The sequence below is a fragment of the Salmo salar genome, chromosome ssa03 (genome assembly GCF_905237065.1).
Source record: "Salmo salar chromosome ssa03, Ssal_v3.1, whole genome shotgun sequence".
In the NCBI taxonomy this organism is placed as follows: domain Eukaryota; kingdom Metazoa; phylum Chordata; class Actinopteri; order Salmoniformes; family Salmonidae; genus Salmo; species Salmo salar.
Window position 1 is genome coordinate 36454639 of NC_059444.1, and position 21483 is coordinate 36476121.

General features: G+C 42.6%; 1 protein-coding gene across 9 annotated transcripts in view; it reads left to right on the top strand.

Annotated features, from left to right (window-relative positions):
* Positions 1 to 1133: 1133 nt before the first annotated feature.
* LOC106600349 (uncharacterized) overlaps positions 1134 to 21483 on the top strand; it is a 34794-nt gene continuing 14444 nt past the window's right edge. Inside the window, exons 1-25 of one of the 9 annotated variants that reach the window (XM_045714785.1) lie at positions 1193 to 1302; positions 6745 to 6802; positions 7149 to 7178; positions 8490 to 8530; positions 10844 to 10930; positions 11103 to 11162; positions 11265 to 11336; positions 11504 to 11569; positions 11697 to 11792; positions 11919 to 11990; positions 12430 to 12498; positions 12588 to 12671; positions 13163 to 13231; positions 13344 to 13415; positions 13568 to 13624; positions 13712 to 13783; positions 14020 to 14088; positions 14212 to 14283; positions 14385 to 14453; positions 14598 to 14669; positions 14756 to 14824; positions 14942 to 15016; positions 16422 to 16493; positions 16585 to 16653; positions 16734 to 16802. In XM_045714785.1, the coding sequence (XP_045570741.1) occupies positions 11115 to 11162; positions 11265 to 11336; positions 11504 to 11569; positions 11697 to 11792; positions 11919 to 11990; positions 12430 to 12498; positions 12588 to 12671; positions 13163 to 13231; positions 13344 to 13415; positions 13568 to 13624; positions 13712 to 13783; positions 14020 to 14088; positions 14212 to 14283; positions 14385 to 14453; positions 14598 to 14669; positions 14756 to 14824; positions 14942 to 15016; positions 16422 to 16493; positions 16585 to 16653; positions 16734 to 16802 (1413 nt within the window). In that variant the 5' untranslated portion in view covers positions 1193 to 1302; positions 6745 to 6802; positions 7149 to 7178; ... (1 more) ...; positions 10844 to 10930; positions 11103 to 11114. Of the gene's footprint in view, positions 1303 to 6744; positions 6803 to 7148; positions 7179 to 8489; positions 8531 to 9891; positions 10087 to 10843; positions 10931 to 11102; positions 11163 to 11264; positions 11337 to 11503; positions 11570 to 11696; positions 11793 to 11918; positions 11991 to 12049; positions 12499 to 12587; positions 12999 to 13162; positions 13232 to 13343; positions 13416 to 13567; positions 13625 to 13711; positions 13784 to 14019; positions 14089 to 14211; positions 14284 to 14384; positions 14454 to 14597; positions 14670 to 14755; positions 14825 to 14941; positions 15017 to 16421; positions 16494 to 16584; positions 16654 to 16733; positions 16803 to 21483 lie in introns of those variants that run through there. The other 8 variants (XM_045714781.1, XM_014191657.2, XM_045714783.1 and 5 more) reach the window with 8 other exon arrangements.

A 21483-nucleotide genomic window follows, 5' to 3' on the forward strand; every position in this document is an offset into this window, starting at 1 on the left:
GACCTGGTAACCACGCCCCATTCCCCAGCCTGGTCTCATAGACTACACGTAACATAGTAAATGTAAATCTGACAATAATTGGTATGATATGTTACATTTGGTATGGTTACAGTGAAGGAATACTCTCCTATTTTACTTGTCTGTGACCCACTGAAAACCTTTACCGGTCAGAGGAATAAGGCAACCTCACACGTTATTGCAAAACAGGGGTATGGATTGGAAATGGTCTGAAAGGTACAGAGAATGGGAGATAATGAATATATATGGATGCAATAAATACAACAGGATAACTATACACGTAATAACATGGTTATAAACAGTGCAAATGAATGAAATAGAATATTGACAGCAATAGCACAACAGTGATAAATATACTGAACAAAAATAAAAACGCAACATGTAAAGTGTTGGTCCTACGTCTCATGAGCTGAAATAAAAGATCCCAGATATTTTCCATACGCACATCCCTGTTAGTGAGCATTTTTCCTTTGCCAAGATAATCCATCCACCTGACAGGTGTGGCATATCAAGAAGCTGATTAAACAGCATGATCATTACACAGGTGCACCTTGTGCTGGGGACAATAAAAGGCCACTATAAAATGTGCAGTTTTGTCACAAAACACAATGTCGCAGATGTCTCAAGTTTTGAGGCAGCATGCAATTGGCATGCTGACTGCAGGTATGTCCACCAGAGCTGTTGCCAGAGAATTGTATGTTCATTTGTCTACCATAAATGGCCTCCAACGTCATTTTAGAGAATTTGGCTGAGGGGAGGATGGCTCATAATAATGTCTGGAATGGAACAAATGGAATGGCATCAAACACATGGAAATTCGTAACATATATGAATTGTAATTCGTAACATATTATATGAATTGTAATTCGTAAAATATTATATGAATTGTAATTCGTAAAATATTATATGAATTGTAACTTGTATCATATTATATGAATTGTAACTCATAACATATTATATGAATTGTAATTGGTAATATATCATATGACATGGTTGATGGACTTCCACAAATGAATAGCCACCATATGAAACGCAATATATAATACTAAATGGAGGGTTACAGATTTGAGTTTACTACGTTACGTCTACCCCTGACTTCATGTTGCAGCAGCCAGCCCAACCCATTCCCAGGTGAATTGGGTTCGCAAGGCACTGAGGTAAGAAAGACAAAAAGGTGAGTTTCGTGTCTCACACCCTCATCACCAGAGAGGAACAACAAAGAAAGCATTTTGACAAGTTGTGGACTGGGATCCCTCTTCACTGGATAGGGACCCTTTCCTGTCTGTAAGTCACTTCTAAAATAATCAAATGTGCAGTGGTGTAAAGTACAATAAATACCTTAAAGTAGTACTTAAGTAGTTTTTTGGGGTAACTGTACTTTACTATTTATATTATATACAACGTTTACTTTTACTCCACTGCATTCCTAAGTATGTTACTCCAATATGTTACTCCAATACCATTTCCCTGACACCCAAACGTACATGTTACATTTCGAATGCTCAGGCAGGACAGCAATATGGTCTAATTCACACACCTACCAAGATAACGTGTTGTCATCCCCACTGCCTCTGATATGGCGGAATCCCTCTTCCCGGAATGATTAAACGCAAATACTGAGTTTGTAAATTATGGCTGAGTGTTAGAGTTTGCCCCTCCGTCTGTCTGTAAAAAAAGAAAAGATAAATGAAATCATACTGGCTGGTTTGCTTAATTAATACAAGTAATGTGATGTATAGCATTTACTTTAACTTGGAACTTTTACTCAGGTGTGAAAATTGAGTACTTTTTCGACCACTGTACTTAAGTACATTTAAAACCAGATACTTTTACTCAAGTAGGCTGGTATTTTACTGGGTGACTCACTTCTACTTGAGTCATTTTCTATTAAGATATCTTTACTTTTATTTAAGTATGACAATTTAGTATTTTTTCAACCAATGCAAATACGCTACAGTATTATGCAAAGGACTGGATTGTTTTTCAAAGCTAGATTAGGCTATTTGATAAGGTGTTTTAGTATAAGAATGTGTTGCTTGTTGCCGTGGGTTGGAATTACTTAACACAATACAGATGTGCCTGGCTGGCAGGCAGGTGCTGTTGGTATGAGCTCTTGAAAAAGATGAGTGATGCTGAAATTCTGGGAGTTGCCTCCCACTGAGATATATATATATATATATATATATATATATACACACTGCGTGCACAATTATTAGGCAAATTGTATTCCTCGGGATTAATTTTATTGTTGAACAAACACAATGCTCTCAGTCAATCCAAAATGTTATTGAACATCAAACCTGAATGTTTAACAAAGGAAAAGTGAGTTTTGTCTTTCTCAGGGAAATATATAACTATTATTAGGCAACTATTAGTGTGCAAAATTATTAGGCAACTAAATTACAAAAATAATTTCTCTCAACTCACTTGTTTATTCTAAATTTTTAGAGTAAGTGTAACAGATAAGTAACACAAAATGACAATTATATAACATTTTTGGCCTTTCAAAAATATTCAGTGACCAATATAGCCACCCTTATTTTCAATAACTGCCATGAGCCTTCCATCCATGGAGTCTGTCAGTTTCTTGATCTGTTCACGATCAATTTTCGCTGAAGCAGCAACCACAGCCTCCCAAATGCTGTTCAAAAAGGTATATTGTCTTCCATCACTGTAAATCTCACATTTTGAGAAGGGCCCACAAGTTCTCAATAGGATTTAAGTCAGGAGAGGAAGGGGGCCAGGTCATTATTCAGGCATCTTTGAGGCCCTTGCTGGCTAGCCAAGCAGTGGAGTACTTGGATGCATGTGATGGAGCATTGTCCTGCATAAAGATCATGGCCTTCTAGAATGCTGAGGACTTCTTCCTGTACCACTGTTTGACAAAAGAATCTTCCAGAAACTGCCAGTAGGTTTGGGAGTTGAGTTTCAGTCCATCTTCAACCCGAAAAGGTCCAACTACCTCATCCTCAATGATAGCAGCCCATACCAGTACCCCTCCTTCACCTTGCTGGCACCTGACTCAAAGTGGTGCTCTGTGTCCATTACTGATCCAGCCACGGGGCCATCCATTTGGTCCATCAAGAGTCACTTTCATTTTATCTGTCCATAAAACCTTTGAAAAATCTTCAGGTATTTCTTTGCCCAATCTTGACGCTTCAACTTATGAATCTTATTCAGTGGTGGTCTTGTTTCAGTCTTCTTGACCTTGGCCATGTCTCTGAGCACTTGACACCTTGTACTTCTGAACACTCCAGGTAGGTTGCAGTTCTGGAATACGGTGGCACTGGAGGATAATGGGTTCCTGGTAGTTTGACGTTTAATTCTTCTCAAGTCTTTTGCAGTTAACTTCCCCATACGTTTTTTGCGCCCCAGTTGACTATTCGCAACAAAACGTTTGAATGTCTGGTGGTCACACCTCAATAGTTTAGCTATTTAAAGAGTGTCGCATCCATCTGAAAGGCATTTTACATTTTTGGCTTTTCAGTGTCAGTAAAATTTCTTTTTTTGGCCCATTTTACCTGAGGTAATGAGGCTGCCTAATAATTATGCACACCTTGATATAAGGTGTTATTCACTTTCGCCACACCCTCCCTCATTACACAAATAGATATCACCTGAAAATGATTAAATCCAATAAGCATTCAAGTTTATATGGTTGGGAGTTCGAAAATGTGAATAGAAACAATGATAAGATCAGAATACTCACTTGCCTAATAATTGTGCACGCAGTAGTGTACACACTACTGTTCAAAAGTTTGGGGTCACTTACAAATGTCCTTGTTTTTGAAAGAAAAGCTAATTTTTTGTCCATTAAAATAACATCAAATTGATCAGAAATACAGTGTAGACATTTTTAATGTTGTAAATGACTATTGAAATGGCAGATTTTTTAAATTGGAATATCTACATAGGCGTACAGAGGCCCATTATCAGCAACCATCAATCCTGTGTTCCAATGGCACGTTGTGTTAGCTAATCCAAGTTTATCATTTTAAACAGCTAATTGATCATTAGAAAACCCTTATGCAATTATGTTAGCACAGCTGAAAACTGTTGTTCTGATTAAACAAGCAATAAAACTGGCCTTCTTTAGACTAGTTGAGCATCTGGAGCATCAGCATTTGTGGGTTTGATTACAGGCTCAAAATGGCCAGAAACAAATAACTTTCTTCTGATACTCATCAGTCTATTCTTGTTCTGAGAAATGAACGCTATTCAATGCGAGAAACTGCCAAGAAACCGAACATCTCGTACAACGCTGTGTACTACTCCCTTCACAGAACAGCACAAACTGGCTCTAACAAGAATAGAAATAGGAGTGGGAGGCCCCGGTGCATAACTGAGCAAGAGGACAAGTACATTAGTGTCTAGTTTGCGAAGCAGATGCCTCACAAGTCCTCAACTGACAGCTCCATTAAATAGTACCCGCAAAACACCAGTCTCAACAGTGAAGAGGCTACTCCAAGATGTTGGCCTTCTAGGCAGAGTTGCAAAGAAAAAGCCATATCTCAGACTGGCCAATAAAAAGAAAAGAACAGACACTGGACAGAGGAAGATTGGAAAAGTGTTATTGACAGACACATCTAAGTTTGAGGTGTTCAGATCACAAAGAAGAACATTCGTGAGATGCAGAAAAAATGAAAAGATGCTGGAAGAGTGCTTGATGCCATTTGTCAAGCATGGTTGAGGCAATGTGATGGTCTGGGGGTGCTTTGGTGGTGGTAAAGTGGGAGATTTGTACAGGGTAAAAGGGATTTTGAAGAAGGAAGGCTATCACTCAATTTTGCAATGCCATGTCATACACAGTGGACGGCACTTAATTGGAGCCAATTTTCTCCTACAACAGGACAATGACCCGAAGCACAGCTCCAAACTATGCAATAACTATTTAGGGAAGAAGCAGTCAGCTGGTATTCTGTCTATAATGGAATGGCCAGCACAGTCACCGGATCTCAACCCTATTGAGCTGTTGTGGGAGCAGCTTGACCGTATGGTACGTAAGAAGTGCCCATCAAGCCTATCCAACTTGTTGCAGGCGCTTCAGGAATTATGGGGTGAAATCTCTTCAGATTACCTCAACAAATTGACAACTAGAACGCCAAAGGTCTGCAAGGCTGTAATTGCTGCAAATTGAGTATTCTTTGACGAAAGCAAAGTTTGAAGGACACAATTATTATTTCAATTAAAAATTGTTATTTATAACATTGTCAACGTCTTGACTATATTTCCTATTCATTTTGCAACTCATTTCATGTATGTTTTCATGGAAAACAAGGACATTTCTAAGTGACCCCAAACTTTTGAACAGTAGTGTGTATATATAGTATTTATTTATATACACAGTACCAATCAAAAGTTTGGACACACCTAATCATTCAAGGGTTTTTCTTTATTTTGACTATTTTCTACATTGTAGAATAATAGTGAAGACATCAAAACTTTAAAATAACACATATGGAATCATGTAGTTATCAAAAAAGTGTTCAACAAATCAAAATATATTTTTTATTTGAGATTCTTCAAAGTAGCCACCCTTTGCCTTGATGACAGCTTTGGACACTCTTGGCATTCTCTCAACCAGCTTCATGAGGTAGTCACCTGGAATGCATTTCAATTAACAGATGGCTAGTACTGTATATATAGACACACTGAACAAAAATATAAATGCAACATGCATTAATTTCTAAGATGTTACTGAGTTACAGTTCATAGAAGGAAATCAGTCAATGGAATAAAATTCATTAGGCCCTAATTTATGGATTTCACATGACTGGGCAGGGGCACATCCATGGGGGGTCATAGGCCCACCTACTCAGGAGCCAGGCCCACCCACACCCACTAGGGAGCCAGGCCCAGCCAATCGGAAGTAGTTTTTCTTCAGACGATCCCGCAGGTGAAGAAGCCGGATGTGGAGGTCCTGGGCTGGCGTGGTCTGAGCTTGTGAGGCCAGTTGGATGTACTGCCAAATTCTCTAAAATGACGTTGGAGGTGGCTTATGGTAGAGAAATTAACATTACATTATCTGGCAACAGCTCTGGTGGACATTCCTGCAGTCAGCATGCCAATTGCACACTCCCTCAAAACTTGAGACATCTGTGGCACAAAACTGCACATTTTAGAGTGGCCTTTTATTGTCCCCAGCACAAGGTGCACTCTTGTAATGATAAGTATGTTTAATCAGCTTCTTGATATGCCACACCTGTCAGGTAGATGAATTATCTTGGCAAAGGAGAAATACTCACTAACAGGGATGTAAACATACGTGCTAAAATTGAGAGAATGAAGCTTTTTGTGCGTATGGAAAATGTAAGGGATCTTTTATTTCAGATCATGAAACATTTTACATGTTGCGTTTCATATACAGTAGGAGACAGGAATTGGGGTTCAGAGCATGATTTCTCTTTGAATTGTCTCCATATCGAGACGTTATGCCACTTTGTGCAGCCACAGTCTGTATTTTGTATTGTTTCAACAGTCGCTGTAATTTTAAAACTTCTGCTACTGTTAGGGAAGAAGTGGTCTCCGTGGGTTTCCTCTGAACTAAATTGGCATTTGTAGACACTGTTTTTGAATTGAACGACAAGATAATGATCTTGGTTCAGTTGTCTGTTGTGAGATCTGAGCGTCTTAAGCGGATCCTATTCCCCTCCCTTTCCTTTTTGGACTGACATCCTTGCTGCTTGCCCTGTACAATTTTACAAGCATATCACTGTGGTTTTCCAGAGGCAGGATGGAGCAGTGCATGGTGAAGCCAGATGTGAAAAGAAATCAACAGAAACAGGTGAGAGCATACTGCTACAGCAAAACAACATATCTCTTAAACAACACTTCTAAAACACTTCTTCTTAAAAAACATTGTTTATGTGTTGTTTTTTAGACCGACTGTAGGCCAACTAAGATTATAATAACCTATCTGACCCTATAACACAAACCACCACATCAAAACTCTACTTGAATACATTACGAGACTCGTTACAAAACAAAATGAGCACTGAAGACATCGTTCTATAGACACCATTTTCAGGTGAATAAACCAAGAAAGAACATTAAGCTGAACATAGGCCTACTGTCAATACCGCATAGTTGAATACACTAACTCTTATCTCGTCACGTCCCTCTCTTCACAGCCTTTACCTCCACCGAAGCCTGCAAAGGAGGTATACTATAATATTTAAAAGCTTTGGATTACAGAGGACTCACCTTCCTCCTGAGTTATGTAATGTCATGTTTTAAACTTCTGTTCTATATGAGAAACCCTGCTGTAGGGTAGCACCATGGTGTAGGCGGAGGACAGCTAGTTTTTGTCCTCCTCTGGGTACATTGACTTCAATACAAAACCAAGGAGGCTCATGGTTCTCACCCCTTCCATATATGTACACTTGAGTTAAGTCCTCCAACCTATCAGAGCTCTTGCAGCATGAACTGACATGTTGTCCACCCAATGAAAGGATCTAGTACTAAAAGCATAAGCTACAGCTAGCTGGCACTGCAGTGCATAAAATGGGGTGAGTAGTTGACTCAAAGAGAAAGACAATAGTTGAACAGTTTTGAACAAATGTATTTCTTCAAAAATAAAGGAGAAGCGAGAGAGCTAGCTATATTTAATATTGTAACGGCTGTCGTAGAGAGGGGACCAAAGCGCAGCGTGTTGATTGCTCATGATAAATATTTATTTTAACTCAAACCACTAAAGAAAAAATAACAAAGAGAAGACAAAAGCACACAGTTCTGTCAGGTTGTAGTACTGTAGAGAAGACCAAGGCGCAGCGGATTGCGTGCTCAACATCATAATTTATTAAATAATGAGAACACGGAAAAAACAAGAACATAACGAAGGACAAACCGACAGTTCTACATGCTATATAGATACTTACAGCAGTGCAAAATAAACAACCCACAACCCCAAGAGAAAAACACACACCTAATATTTGACTCCCAATCAGGAACAACAATTTCCAGCTGTTCCTGATCGGGAGTCACACAGACTAACACAGAAACAGAACAACTAGAAACTACATACAACACACAACTTCTGCCACGTCCTGACCAAATACTAAACAACTACTCCCTCTGCTGGTCAGGACGTGACACAGGTACAGAAAACTAAACAGAAGACAACTACCCACAACCACAGGTGGGAAAAACCCCTACTTAAGTATGATCTCCAATTAGAGACAACGAGGACCAGCTGCCTCTAATTGGAGATCACCCCCCCCCAAAAAAACATAGAAATAGAAAAACTAGAACCTAAACATAGATATACAAAACATAGAAAAACACAAAACACCCCCTGTCATGCCCTGACCTACTCTACCATAGAAATTAACATCTTACTATGGTCAGGATGTGACAAATATTTTTTCCCATTTTCACTTTCTCTTATTTAGCTAGCAAATGCAGCTAACGTTAGCTAGCTAGTTTAGACTACTCAAACACCTGGTTCTAACAGAGAGATGCTATTTATCTAGCTGGCTATGGATATCCAACACTGGAACTCTTCCAAGTCAAGGTAAGCTTTTGGTTTCATTAATTTATTGCCACCGGAGCCCGCCAGTGCAACTGCTAAACTGCTTGCTAACTGTACACTGTACTGCCTGATTGTAGCTGGTTTACTAACCCATTAGTTCTAGTAGCTATGTTGTTGACTTGAAATTAGCTAATGACAATGACAACGATGTAGGTTGTATGTAGCGTTTAGTGTTTATGATATGACGGTTTGGCTTGGAAAGGGTTTTTCACTTGGTCACAGACAGCTGATGTTTTGTGCACTGAACTCCACACGCGAAGGGAAAAGTTGAGGAGAGCGCATAGATGCGAGAAGGAATTATACAACAATCTGGCTGCTATGAATGTTAACTGATTTTGCTTGTGATCAGGGTGTATTCATTCCTCCGATTCTGTTGAAAAACGGAACGAAAGGGGATAAACGTACCTGAATGTGTCCAGTAGAAACTCGTTTGCAACTGTTGGACTAATGATTACGCCCTAGTTCAGCTAGATGCAGGCAAGACTGACACATACAATGTCTGCTTCACGACATACATACTTTGAGACGCAGTTTGGGTCTTTGTGTGTAAAAAAAAAAAGATACAGAAGCACTGTCAAAGCTGTACAAAAAAAGTCAGCAAACACCGGCCACGAACGATGTTTACAATACTACATTGGTAACAATCATTTGTTCGACCGCAACTTCTGGGGTAGCTAGCTTTAGTTTGGTACCTAGTTAGCACCAATACAACCAGCCTGAAGAGAATGACCAGAAACAGCCGTCATTTTCATTATTCTTAGCAATGATTTAGGAATCCTTGTGAGTACGTATTAGCTAGGTTGCCACTTGTTGTTCGCTTATTGAAATTGAACTTCAGTTCATGAAAATAACTAGCCAGCTACTTATCCCTGTTGCCCAAAGCTAACGTTATAAACAGCCAGCTAGCTTCATCTGGCTAGTGAGGCTCAACCAGACAGGATTATGGCACACTAGTGGAATTTGCGGTTTGCCTTCAAAATAAAATTATGTCATTGACAGTATGCAAATGAATACAAATAGTAGAATTTTGCAATACTTTTATTTTCAAGGCTAACCGCAAAGCCCACTATTGTGGCTAGTCTCACATAGATGGGTCCGACCACCATTAATCAAATAAGAACTGTCGTATAAATTAGGATTATTTTAGACGATGACACCTAGCTATAGCTACTGAAACAGATGATGTCGTTTTGCTACGTTTTTGGGAAAGAACATTGTTTGCATCCATGAGCTAGCTAGCTTTTTTTATGACCAGCACTGTAGGTGCGCGAGACAACTTTACGTATCGATGAATCGTGACATGAAATACGAGTGATAGTTTAATCAATGTGTAATAACTACGTAAAAAAATTATGAAGGCGTTACATTATTATGTGACGTGCGTTCATATTCAGGTCCTGATTGGTCAACAAACTTATTTGACAAGTCAAATAGTGTTAAATAGTATATTTTTTTAGACGCAAAGACCCAAACGGCATACCATAGAAATCGTTGTTGAGACTGAAATTGAACAAATCAACAAGAAAACAGCACAGCAAGTAAGTGAAAGACGTAGGTTTTGATTATGTTTTACTGGTAATGGGAACATACGTAAATGCCTACAAAATAAGTTTTTGGTCAGTGGTGTGTGTGTAACGTTTATTTAACTAGGCAAGTCAAATTCTTATTTACAATGACTGCCTACCCCGCCCAAACCCGGACGACGCTGGGCCAATTGTGCGCCGCCCTATGGGACTCCCAATCACCGCCTTAGATGCAGTGCCTTAGACCGCTGCGTCCGTGTGTGTGTGTGTGTGGTGTGTGTGTGTGTGTTAACTATTTAACTGTACTAGAATGCTTAAAAGGTCACAAAAACAATGTTATATCGGTTATCGGTATCGTTTATTTTGGCAAGGAAAATATCGGATATCGGTAACAGCCAAAAATGTCATAACGGTGCATCACTAGTAAGTAGCCTAAACATATCCATGTTTCATTGAGCTGGGTGAATGGAATATGAATGACAGTCATCGAATATGCTGTAATATAAAAAAATAATCATCCTCCCTCATCTTAAGGCACCGACCGCCACTGCTTGAATTCAGACATTGATTTATGTGGGATGTGTCTACCTCCTGGTTATATTTCATAAATATTATATTTCATTTAGCAAAGATATATAAAGTTTTTGACCTGACAAAGATTTTTCTCATCAGGAATGATGAGGAAAAATAATTTGTCTGTGAGTGTTCAAATCAGTTGGATCGGGTATACAATTCAGCTGAAAATAAAAGAGGGACTATTTTTGTCCGTCAGGCCAACAGGAACTTGATCCAGACAGAGACTAGAGGGAAACAAGCCAGAACTCCAGTGGTTCCATCCAGAGTTAGACCCACTGCAAAGGTAGGCATATCTGCTCCCACCATAACCACCACACTACTGCATCCCTTACACACTGCTGGCATAAACTTGTACTGACAAAGAGGTTCCATAGAGAGACATGGCCAGTAAATCTCAATGTTTCATATCTCATTGAAATTGTATCTTTTCCTCATGGGTACGCGGGTAATATCAGGAACCAAATGTTATGGCCAGACACAGCAGTCGCAAGAGAACACAGGCAGAGCACATAAAGGTACATGCACACGAAAAGATTTTGACAATGACATGTCATGTTCCTCTGCCTTAGTTTGAAGCTTCTCAGGCCTTTAGTCTCAAAGCACTGTCTCTTCATCAGGGCTCAACAGAAATGGACATTTCACCGATTAAGGCCTCTGATCCCCGAGAAGATGAGACCGACTTAAAGCGGGTATGTGTTCGGTGGTTCTGGTTTCATTGAAGAGAAATGTGTCATAGTATAAAAGTTTTCAACAGGACTCTCTTGTAAAATACATTTGATCTCAATTAGAATATCCTGTGTAAATAAAGGTTGAATACAAATGCTTCACTCTCTTTATCATGGATATCTTTTTTTAGGACCAATTTGGGGGTCTTGGTGGAATGTTTCAGAAATTACAAAAAGAGCCAACCCCTACCTTTACAGTGAGTGGACAGAGATGTGTCTGACTAGCTTAGTAGTGGTGTATGCAGAAACACCTGTCAGTTAGTTTGCGCACCAATCACCTATGTTTTCCTTATGATTGATCTTATAGCTTCTCTTCTCTCTCAGAGCTACATGTCAGATAACGAGAAGCCTGAAGAGCCCACCCCAGAAAAGGAGCAGTCCTCTGAGAACACCAAGATGAGGCTGAGTCAGGCCAAACAAGTGTGTGAGAGAGAGGAGAGCGATATCTATAAACTACTAAACATATGCGATTGTATTAGAGAAACAATGAGAGACAAAGTTTGCTATTAAATAGTGGAAGTTTTTCAACATGTATCACTCTTTCAGGACAAAGGAGGACTGATGGGTGGAATGTTCCGGAAGGCAACTAAAGACAAACTCTCTTCTCCTTCACTGACGGTAACATTTTCTTATTTTCGACTCTTGTTTATCTGTTGTTAACTTCGCTGTTTGGGTGGTCTACTACAACTATGATTTTGAAGTGCTTACAAGGTATCATTGTTTTCATTGGTCCTAGGTCAGTACAGTAAGTAGTGATCCCAATGACAAACAAGAACAGACAGCTGAAAGCACTCATGTATGTATCATGATAGGATGATACAAAAAAACAACAACTTCAAGCCTGGTTATTTTCTCATCCTGAAATATGCAAATAAGTCTAACTGTATTCATGTATCTCCTCTATTGTTCTGGAGAAGGGGGGGTTGTTCAGTGGAATCCTCAGAAAACCCCCCCAAAACTGCTGGAGAAGGGACACCTGCACACGTGTGTAGCATATATAGATGCCCAATTGTGCACTAATCTTTTTTTGTACTGGAATACACATTTTCTGTTCCAGGACAATCTCTCAGTTCCCAGTGAGCTTTTAGCCAGCAACAACAGTCTCTCTGACAACAACAACATCAAAGTAAGCTGGTTTAAGGAAGTTAAACTCTGCTAATTTGATCCCGCTGATAACTTCATGGTGGTTTTTTGTGTAAACGGTCCCTCTGTGAGTTCCAGGAGAAGGGAAAGGAGATCTTCAGTGGAATGTTCAAGAAGTCTTCCAAACCTGTGGAAGAACCACCTCAAGCAGAAGAGGTAAAGTAATACGGTATACTATTTACCTGTTGTAAATATGATGTATAAGATTTCTGGTCTCTTGACAAATCTACAATCACAACACTAAAACTGTTAATGGCAATTTTATGTTGCCATTGAACTTGATTTAATATCAATGAACTGTAAAGCGAACAGATGAATAATTCAATTGTTCACGTATTGTCACTGTGCAGGTAACATAATTTGATGAAAGAAAGTACACCCAAACTCTCTTCAGCCCAGCTTAAACAAAAAAAGGGAATCAGGTGCTCAACTGAGGGATTTGAAAATCCAAAAAACATTCCTTACCCCAGGACACTTCAACTGGTGACTATCCAGGAGAATAAAGGAAAAGGATCACTCAGTTTTTGCATAAATCTAATAGATTTATTGACGGGACAAACAAACAATAGACTTACGTTTCTGCATGGATCGCCTTCATCAGAGCATAACATCATTTCCTCTTTGTGTTGCCTGTCATTGTCATACAGGACCAGCAGTCACTACACAGTGAGCTCTCAGCCAGCAATGACTGTCTCTCTGACAACAACAACTCTAAGGTGAGGCAGAGTTGAGTACTATTCATGTGCTCAGTAAGAGGGTTATGACTAAAGTATTATGGATATTATCATATAAATAGTTGACAACCGGATTATGTTCTGATGCCATTAGGCAAAAGGAGGACTTTTCAGTGGAATCCTCAAAAAATTCCCCAAAGCTCCTCGAGAGGGCACACTTGCAGAGGTGAGCGTTCTGGAGATTAACACGTGACTCAAAATATTATTTCCGACCTACTTATAAATATGCTGACTTGTATAAAAAAAAATTACCCCATAGCAAATGTTATTATGCATTCTGACTGGCTGAACATGTATCTTGATCTGTTTCTCAACCAGGCATTACACAGTGAACATTCAGACAGCAATGACAGTCTTTCTAAAAACAACAGTAAAGTGAGTAAGGTTTGACAGTTCTTTACATCTGCTGAAGTGTTCTTCACAAATAGCTTCCATTGTTTCTTGGAAACGATTGGGTTTCAGGAGAAAGGAGGCACATTCAGTGGAATGTTCATAAAATCTCCCAAGCCTGCTGCTGATGCTTCTCAACCTGAGGTAATATAGCGAAGTCAAGTGTTTGGCTTGGACCAGTCTTACATTTTCTATTTGTTCAGTTTATGCTATGCGAACACACTACTTTTAGCTAGTTACGTAAGCAGAGTCTGCTCACATTACAACACACTTGTGAGTCCAAAACAACAATGTGTGTACAAAACAAATGAACTAAACTAGAAGGTGTATCTTAAATTGGAGCACTGTTGTTTAAGTAACTCTTCCCTGTTATGTCTCAGGACAAGCGGTCATTACAGGGTGAGCTCTCAGCCAGCAATGACAGTCTGGCTGACAACAGCAACCCTAAGGTGAGGCAGAGGTACTGCATTTAGATTTTGAAACCACTTGGGTTACCTGCACAGAAAGATCATTATGAACATGAGAATACAAGTGATTTTCGATCAATTGAAATGACAGTCTTCTTCTGTCAGGAGAAAGAAGGGATGTTTAGTGGAATCCTCAAGAGAAAAACAAAAGCTCCTGCAGATGGAACACCTGCACAAGTGAGTCTAAGTTCATCTGGTGACCACCGTGTCTGTTTGCTTCAGTTACTTATAGTAAGCGTCTGATCATTTGCTAAGTGCTCTACTGTTTTCTGTTCCAGGAAAACCTCTCTACACGTTACGAGCTCTCAGCCAGCAATGACAGTCTGTCTGAGAACACCAAAAGTAGGGTGAGTCATACTTACTGCATTTAGAATTCGAGAAAACCACTTGAGTCACTGGATAGATTATAACAATTATGAACATGACATAAGTAACCACATTTTTATACTTATTAAAATGGCAATTCAAATGACACTGTCTTCTTCTATCAGGAAAAAAAGGGTCTATTCAGTGGAATCCTTAAAAAGACCCCCAAAGCATCTGGAGATGAAACACCTGTGCAGGTGAGATCTAACATGTCTGTTTGCTTTAGTTACTTACTTGTAAGAGTTTGTTAATTTTCTAACTACAGTACTGTGTTCTGTTCCAGGACAATCTTGCAACATGCAGTGAGCTCTCAGTCAGCAACAACATCCTTTCTGATACCAACAACACCAAGGTGAGGAGGTTTGGTGGAGTATTGTCTTCAGACAACACTATGTATCCAGATAACATGATATGTCAACACAGTAACAAAAAAAATAATTCCAATCTAAACTGTCTTTTTGTATTTCAGGAGAAAGGAAGTTTATTCAGTGGAATGTTCAAGAAATCTCCTATTCCTGCCGATGAAGGCTCTCAACAAGAAGAGGTAAGGTATCTAGAGATGACCATATTGGCTTTTACATTTACATTTACATTTAAGTCATTTAGCAGACGCTCTTATCCAGAGCGACTTACAAATTGGTGCATTCACCTTGTGATATCCAGTGGAACAACCACTTTACAATAGTGCATCTAAATCTTTTAAGGGGGGGGGGGGTTAGAAGGATTACTTTATCCTATCCTAGGTATTCCTTGAAGAGGTGGGGTTTCAGGTGTCTCCGGAAGGTGGTGATTGACTCTGCTGTCCTGGCGTCGTGAGGGAGCTTGTTCCACCATTGGGGTGCCAGAGCAGCGAACAGTTTTGACTGGGCTGAGTGGGAACTGTGCTTCCTCAGAGGTAGGGGGGCCAGCAGGCCAGAGGTGGATGAACGCAGTGCCCTTGTTTGGGTGTAGGGCCTGATCAGAGCCTGAAGGTATGGAGGTGCCGTTCCCTTCACAGCTCCGTAGGCAATCACCATGGTCTTGTAGCGGATGCGAGCTTCAACTGGAAGCCAGTGGAGAGAGCGGAGGAGCGGGGTGACGTGAGAGAACTTGGGAAGGTTGAACACCAGACGGGCTGCGGCGTTCTGGATGAGTTGTAGGGGTTTAATGGCACAGGCAGGGAGCCCAGCCAACAGCGAGTTGCAGTAATCCAGACGGGAGATGACAAGTGCCTGGATTAGGACCTGCGCCGCTTCCTGTGTGAGGCAGGGTCGTACTCTGCGAATGTTGTAGAGCATGAACCTACAGGATCGGGTCACCGCCTTGATGTTAGTGGAGAACGACAGGGTGTTGTCCAGGATCACGCCAAGGTTCTTAGCACTCTGGGAGGAGGACACAAGGGAGTTGTCAACCGTGATGGCGAGATCATGGAACGGGCAGTCCTTCCCCGGGAGGAAGAGCAGCTCCGTCTTGCCGAGGTTCAGCTTGAGGTGGTGATCCGTCATCCACACTGATATGTCTGACAGACATGCAGAGATGCGATTCGCCGCCTGGTTATCAGAAGGGGGAAAGGAGAAGATTAATTGTGTGTCGTCTGCATAGCAATGATAGGAGAGACCATGTGAGGATATGACAGAGCCAAGTGACTTGGTGTATAGCGAGAATAGGAGAGGGCCTAGAACAGAGCCCTGGGGGACACCAGTGGTGAGAGCGCATGGTGCGGAGACAGATTCTCGCCACGCCACCTGGTAGGAGCTTTTAATTTGACCACGACTAATGATATTTATAAGTCTATTATTAACCGTTGTTAATTGTTATAGTAACACTTAATTGCCTCATAGGACATCATTACACAGTAGGCTCTCAGCCAGTAACGATAGTCTCTCTGACAACAACACTATTAAGGTGAATAGAGGTCCAGATACCTGTAGCAGGATATTCCCACTATCATTTATCGCTGTGTGTTTCAGGAGAGAAGTAAATTCAGTGGAATGTTCCAAAAATCTCCTAAACCTGCCGATGAAGGCTGTCAACCAGAAGAGGTAACGACATTAGCTCTTAATTTGACCATGACTAGTCGGTCATATTTATAACTTTCGGTGAGTGTTATAGTAACCCTCGATTGTCTCATAGGACAAGCGGTCATTACACAGTGAGCTCTCAGCCAGTAATGACAGTCTCTCTGACAACAACAACCCTAAGGTAAGACTGAACTCAGCTAACTTGATCTCCAGGTGACATGATTTCAGTTGCTCTTTCTAAACTGCGTCTGTGTGTTTCAGGGTAAAGGTATATTCAGTGGAATGTTCAAAAAGGCTCCTAAAAAAGCTGAAGCCTCGCAAGCAGAAGAGGTAAACATGTTAGTCCTAAGAATAATTTCTATGGTATATACAGTGCATTCGGAAAGTATTCAGACCCCTTCCCTTTTTCCACGTTTTGTTACGTTACAGCTTTATTCTAAAAATATATATTTGTATTTTTTTATTAATCGTCATCAATTTACACACAATACCCCGTAATGACAAGGCGAAAACAGGCTTTTAGACATTTTTGCAAATGTATTCAAAATAAAAAACAGAAATACCTTATTTACATTTTTTTGCTATGAGACTCGAAATGCTATGAGACTCGAAATTGAGCTCAGGGGCATCCTCTTTCCATTGATCATCTTTGAGATGTTTCTACAACTTGATTGGAGTCCACCTGTGGTAAATTCAAATGATTGGACATGATTTAGAATGGCACACACCTCTATATACGGTCCCACAGTTGACAGTGCATGTCAGAGCAAAAACCAAGCCATGAGGTCAACGGAATTATCCGTAGAGCTCCGAGAAAGAATTGTGTCGAGGCACAGATCTGGGGAAGGTTACCAAAACATTTCTGCAACATTGAAGGTCCTCAAGAACACAGTAGCCTCCATCATTCTTAAATGGACAAAATTTGGAACCACCAAGACTCTTCCTAGAGCTGGTCGCCCGGCCAAACTGAGCAATCAGGGGAGAAGGACCTTGGTCAGGGAGGTGGCCAAGACCCGATGGTCACTCAGACAGAGCTACAGAGTTCCTATGTAGAGATGGGAGAACCTTCCAGAAGGACAACGATCTCTGCAGCATTCCACCAATCAGGCCTTTACGGTAGAGTATCCAGATGGAAGCCACTCCTCAGTAAAAGGCACATTACAGCCCGCTTCGACTTTACCAAAAATACACATAAAGGTCTCTCAGACCATGAGAAACAAGATTCTCTGGTCTGATGAAACCAAGATTGAAATCTTTGGTCTGAATGCCAAGCGTCACGTCTGGAGGAAACCTGGCACCATCCCTACGGTGAAGAATGGTGGTGCCAGCATCATGCTGTGGGGATGTTTTTCAGTGGCAGGCATTAGGAGACTAGTCAGGATTGAAGGAAAGATGAATGGAGCAAAGTATAGAGAGATCCTTGATGAAATCCTGCTCCAGTGCGCACAGGACCTCAGACTGGGGCAAAGGTTTACCTTCCAACAGGACAACGACCTTAAGCACACAGCCAAGACAAAGCAGGAGTGGCTTTGGAACAAGTCTCTGAATGCCCTTGGCTCAATAGATCATAATAAACATTTTAGCATATGTATAATACAGGGATGCACAATTTATAGTACAATATTTACACATGTATCAGGAAAGGGGGGATTGGGGGGCAAGTGTTTAAATTGTGCAATATTAGCAATAGTAAGTAAGAGTCTGGTAGCAGCAGTTGCGATGTGTGTGTGTGTGTGTGTAGCATGAATGTATATGTGTGCGTGAGTGACTGCATGTGTGCGGAGAGTCAGTACAGGTGATCAGTCCTGTTGAAGTATTCAACAGTATGATGGCTTGTAGATAGAAACAGTTTCTGAGCCTGTTGGTACCAGACCTCATCCTCCGATACGGTCTGCTCGACGGTAAGAGAGTGAATAGCTCATGGCTGCGGGACTTCCTCGGGCACCATTTCCAAGTAGATGTCCTGGATGGGTGGGAGCACAGTCCCAGTGATGTACTGGGCCGTCTTCAACACCCGCTGTAGGGCCTTGCGGTCGTGGATGGAGTACCAGGCCGTGATGCAACCGGTCAGGACGCTCTCGATGGTGCAGCAGTACTATTTGGGAGGACCCGGGGTGGCATGCCAAATTTATTCAGCAGCCTTAGGAAGTAGACACGTTGTCGCGCCCTCTTGACAAGTGTGGTGATGTTGTTGATCCACATCAAGTCATCGGTGATGTGGATGCAGAGGATCATAAAACTACTGACTCTCTACTGCAGTCCCATTGATGTGGATTGGGGCGTGTTCCCTCCTCTGCTTCTGGAAGTCAACCATCAACTCCTTTGTTTTGCTGACATTGAGGGAGAGGTTGTTGTCCTGGCACAACAATGCCAGTTCACCTACCTCCTCCCTATAGGCTGACTCATCGTTTTTGGTTATCAGGCCTACAACGGTGGTGTCGTCAGAAAACTTGGAGTTTGTGTCGTGTAAAAACAAGGGCTGAGGACACACCACTGGGGGGCCCCTGTGTTAAGAGTCAGTGTGAAGAAGGTGTTGTTGCCAATCCTCACAGCCTGCGGTCTGCCTGTCAGGAAGTCCAGGATCCAGCTGCAGAGGGTGGTGTCCAGACCCAGGGCTCTGAGCTTGGTGATGAGCTTGGAGGAAACAATAGTGTTGAATGCTGTAGTCAATGAACAGCATTCTCACATAGGTGTTCTTCTTGTCCAGATGTGTTAGGGATGTGTGAATGGCGATGGAAATGCCATCTTCCGTGGCTCTGTTGGAGCAGTAGGCAAATTGGAGTGGATCCAGTGTGGCTGGCATGCTGGCATTGATGTGGGCAATGACCAGCCTCTCGAAGCACTTTATGATGACAGGGGTGAGTGCGACGGGGCGACAGTCATTTGGGCATGTTGTAATGGGCAGTAATATTTGACGTGTGTGTGTGTGTATATATGATATTATAAATGCCTCACAATCGACTCGTAATAAGACTAAGCAATTATACTATTAAAATGTTTATCTGACTCATAACATAAATGGGCCACCATTTACTGTAGTGGGCAGTAATATTTGATATATGAATATACAGTATATGATATACATCACATGCGACTCAAAAAAAAAAAAAAAATTATAAGCAAAACATTTTTTTATAAGCATCTAAGCTATTGTAACGGCTGTCTGTAAGAGGGAACCAAGGTGCAGCAGAGGATGTGTTCATCATTAGAATTTTAATTCAAAAAAGCAAGAGAACACTACAAAATGAACAAAAACGACACAGTCCTGTTAGGAAAATACTCTACACAGAAACAATTACCCACAAAACCCAAAGGAAAAACATGCTCCTTATGTGTGACTCCCAATCAGCAGCAACGAGCTTCAGCTGTGCCTGATTGGGAGCCACACACATGGCCCAAAACAAAGACATACCAAAACATAGAAAAAGGAACAGAACGCCCACCCAATGTAACACCCTGGCCTAACCAAAATAAAGAACAAAAAACCCCTCTCTATGGCCAGGGCGTTACAGTACCCCCCCCAAAGGTGCGGACTCCGGCCGCAAAACCTGAATCTGAAGGGGAGGGTCCGGGTGGGCCTTCTTACGGCGGCGGCTCAGGTGCAGGACGTGGCCTCTGCTCCACCCTTGGCGTCGCCCTCTTAGGTGGCGCACCTGGCCGCGCCGAAGGTCTGGTGGGCGACGCTGACTGCGCCCGGCTGGCGGGCGGCGATGGTTGCGCCCGGCTGGCGGGCGACCCTGGTTGCGCCCGGCTGGCGACCGGCGATGGTTGCGCCCGGCTGGCGGGCGACCCTGGCGGCTCCGACGGCACTGACCCAGGATTCACCAGGCTGGGGAGACATGATGGATGCCTGGCCCTGGGCACAGGCACAGGACTCACCAGGCTGGGGAGACATGACAGAGGCCTGGCCCTAGGCGTAGGCACAGGACTCACCGGGCTGGCGGGCGTCCCTGGCCACTCTGGCAGTTCAGGGCAGTCTGGCCACTCCGGCAGTTCAGGGCAGTCTGGCCGCTCTGACTACTGTTGACTGGCGGGCAGCTCTGACGACTGTTGACTGGCGGGCAGCTCTGACGACTGTTGACTGGCGGGCAGCTCTGACGACTGTTGACTGGCGGGCAGCTCTGACGACTGTTGACTGGCGGGCAGCTCTGACTGCTCTGGACAGGTGAGACCCACTGGAGGCCTAGTCCTGGGAGGTGGCACAGGACGGACCAGGATGGGGAGACCCACTGGAGGCCTGGTCCGAGGAGGAGGCACAGGATAAACCGGGCTGTGGGGGAGCACTGGAGTTCTGGTACGGACACTCTTTACCCACACTCCAGGCTGAATGCCCACTTTGGCCCGGCACGGGCGGAGAGCAGGCATTGGGCGAACTGGACCCTCCCAGCGCTCTGGAAACACAGTGCGCAACGCCGGCGCAGGATAACCTGGACCGAGGAGGCGCACTGGAGACCAGACGCGCTGAGCTGGCACCATCCACCCTGGCTCGATGCCTGCACTCGCATGGCACTTGCGGGGGGCTGGTATGTAGCGCACCGGGCTTTGAACGCGCACTGGGGACACCGTGCGCTCCACAGCATAACACGGTGTCTTACCAGTACCACGCTGCTTCCGGTAAGCATGGGGAGTTGGCTTAGGTCTACCACCTGACTCCGCCAATCTCCCCATGTGCCCCCCCCAAAAAAATTGTGGGGCTGCCTCCCGTGTCCGTTGCGCTCCCTCTCCTCATACCAGCGCCTCTCAGCTCTCGCCGCCTCGATCTCCCACTGCGGGCGGCGATACTCCCCAGCTTGAGCCCATGGTTCACCTTCGTCCAGTAATTCCTCCCATCTCCAGGAATCCTGAACGATCCTCTCCAAAGTCCATGAGTCCTTCTCCTGGTGCCTCTCCTTCCTCTGCTGCTTGGTCCGTTTTTGTTGGGTAATTCTGTAACGGCTGTCTGTAAGAGGGAACCAAGGTGCAGCAGAGGATGTGTTCATCATTAGAATTTTAATTCAAAAAAGCAAGAGAA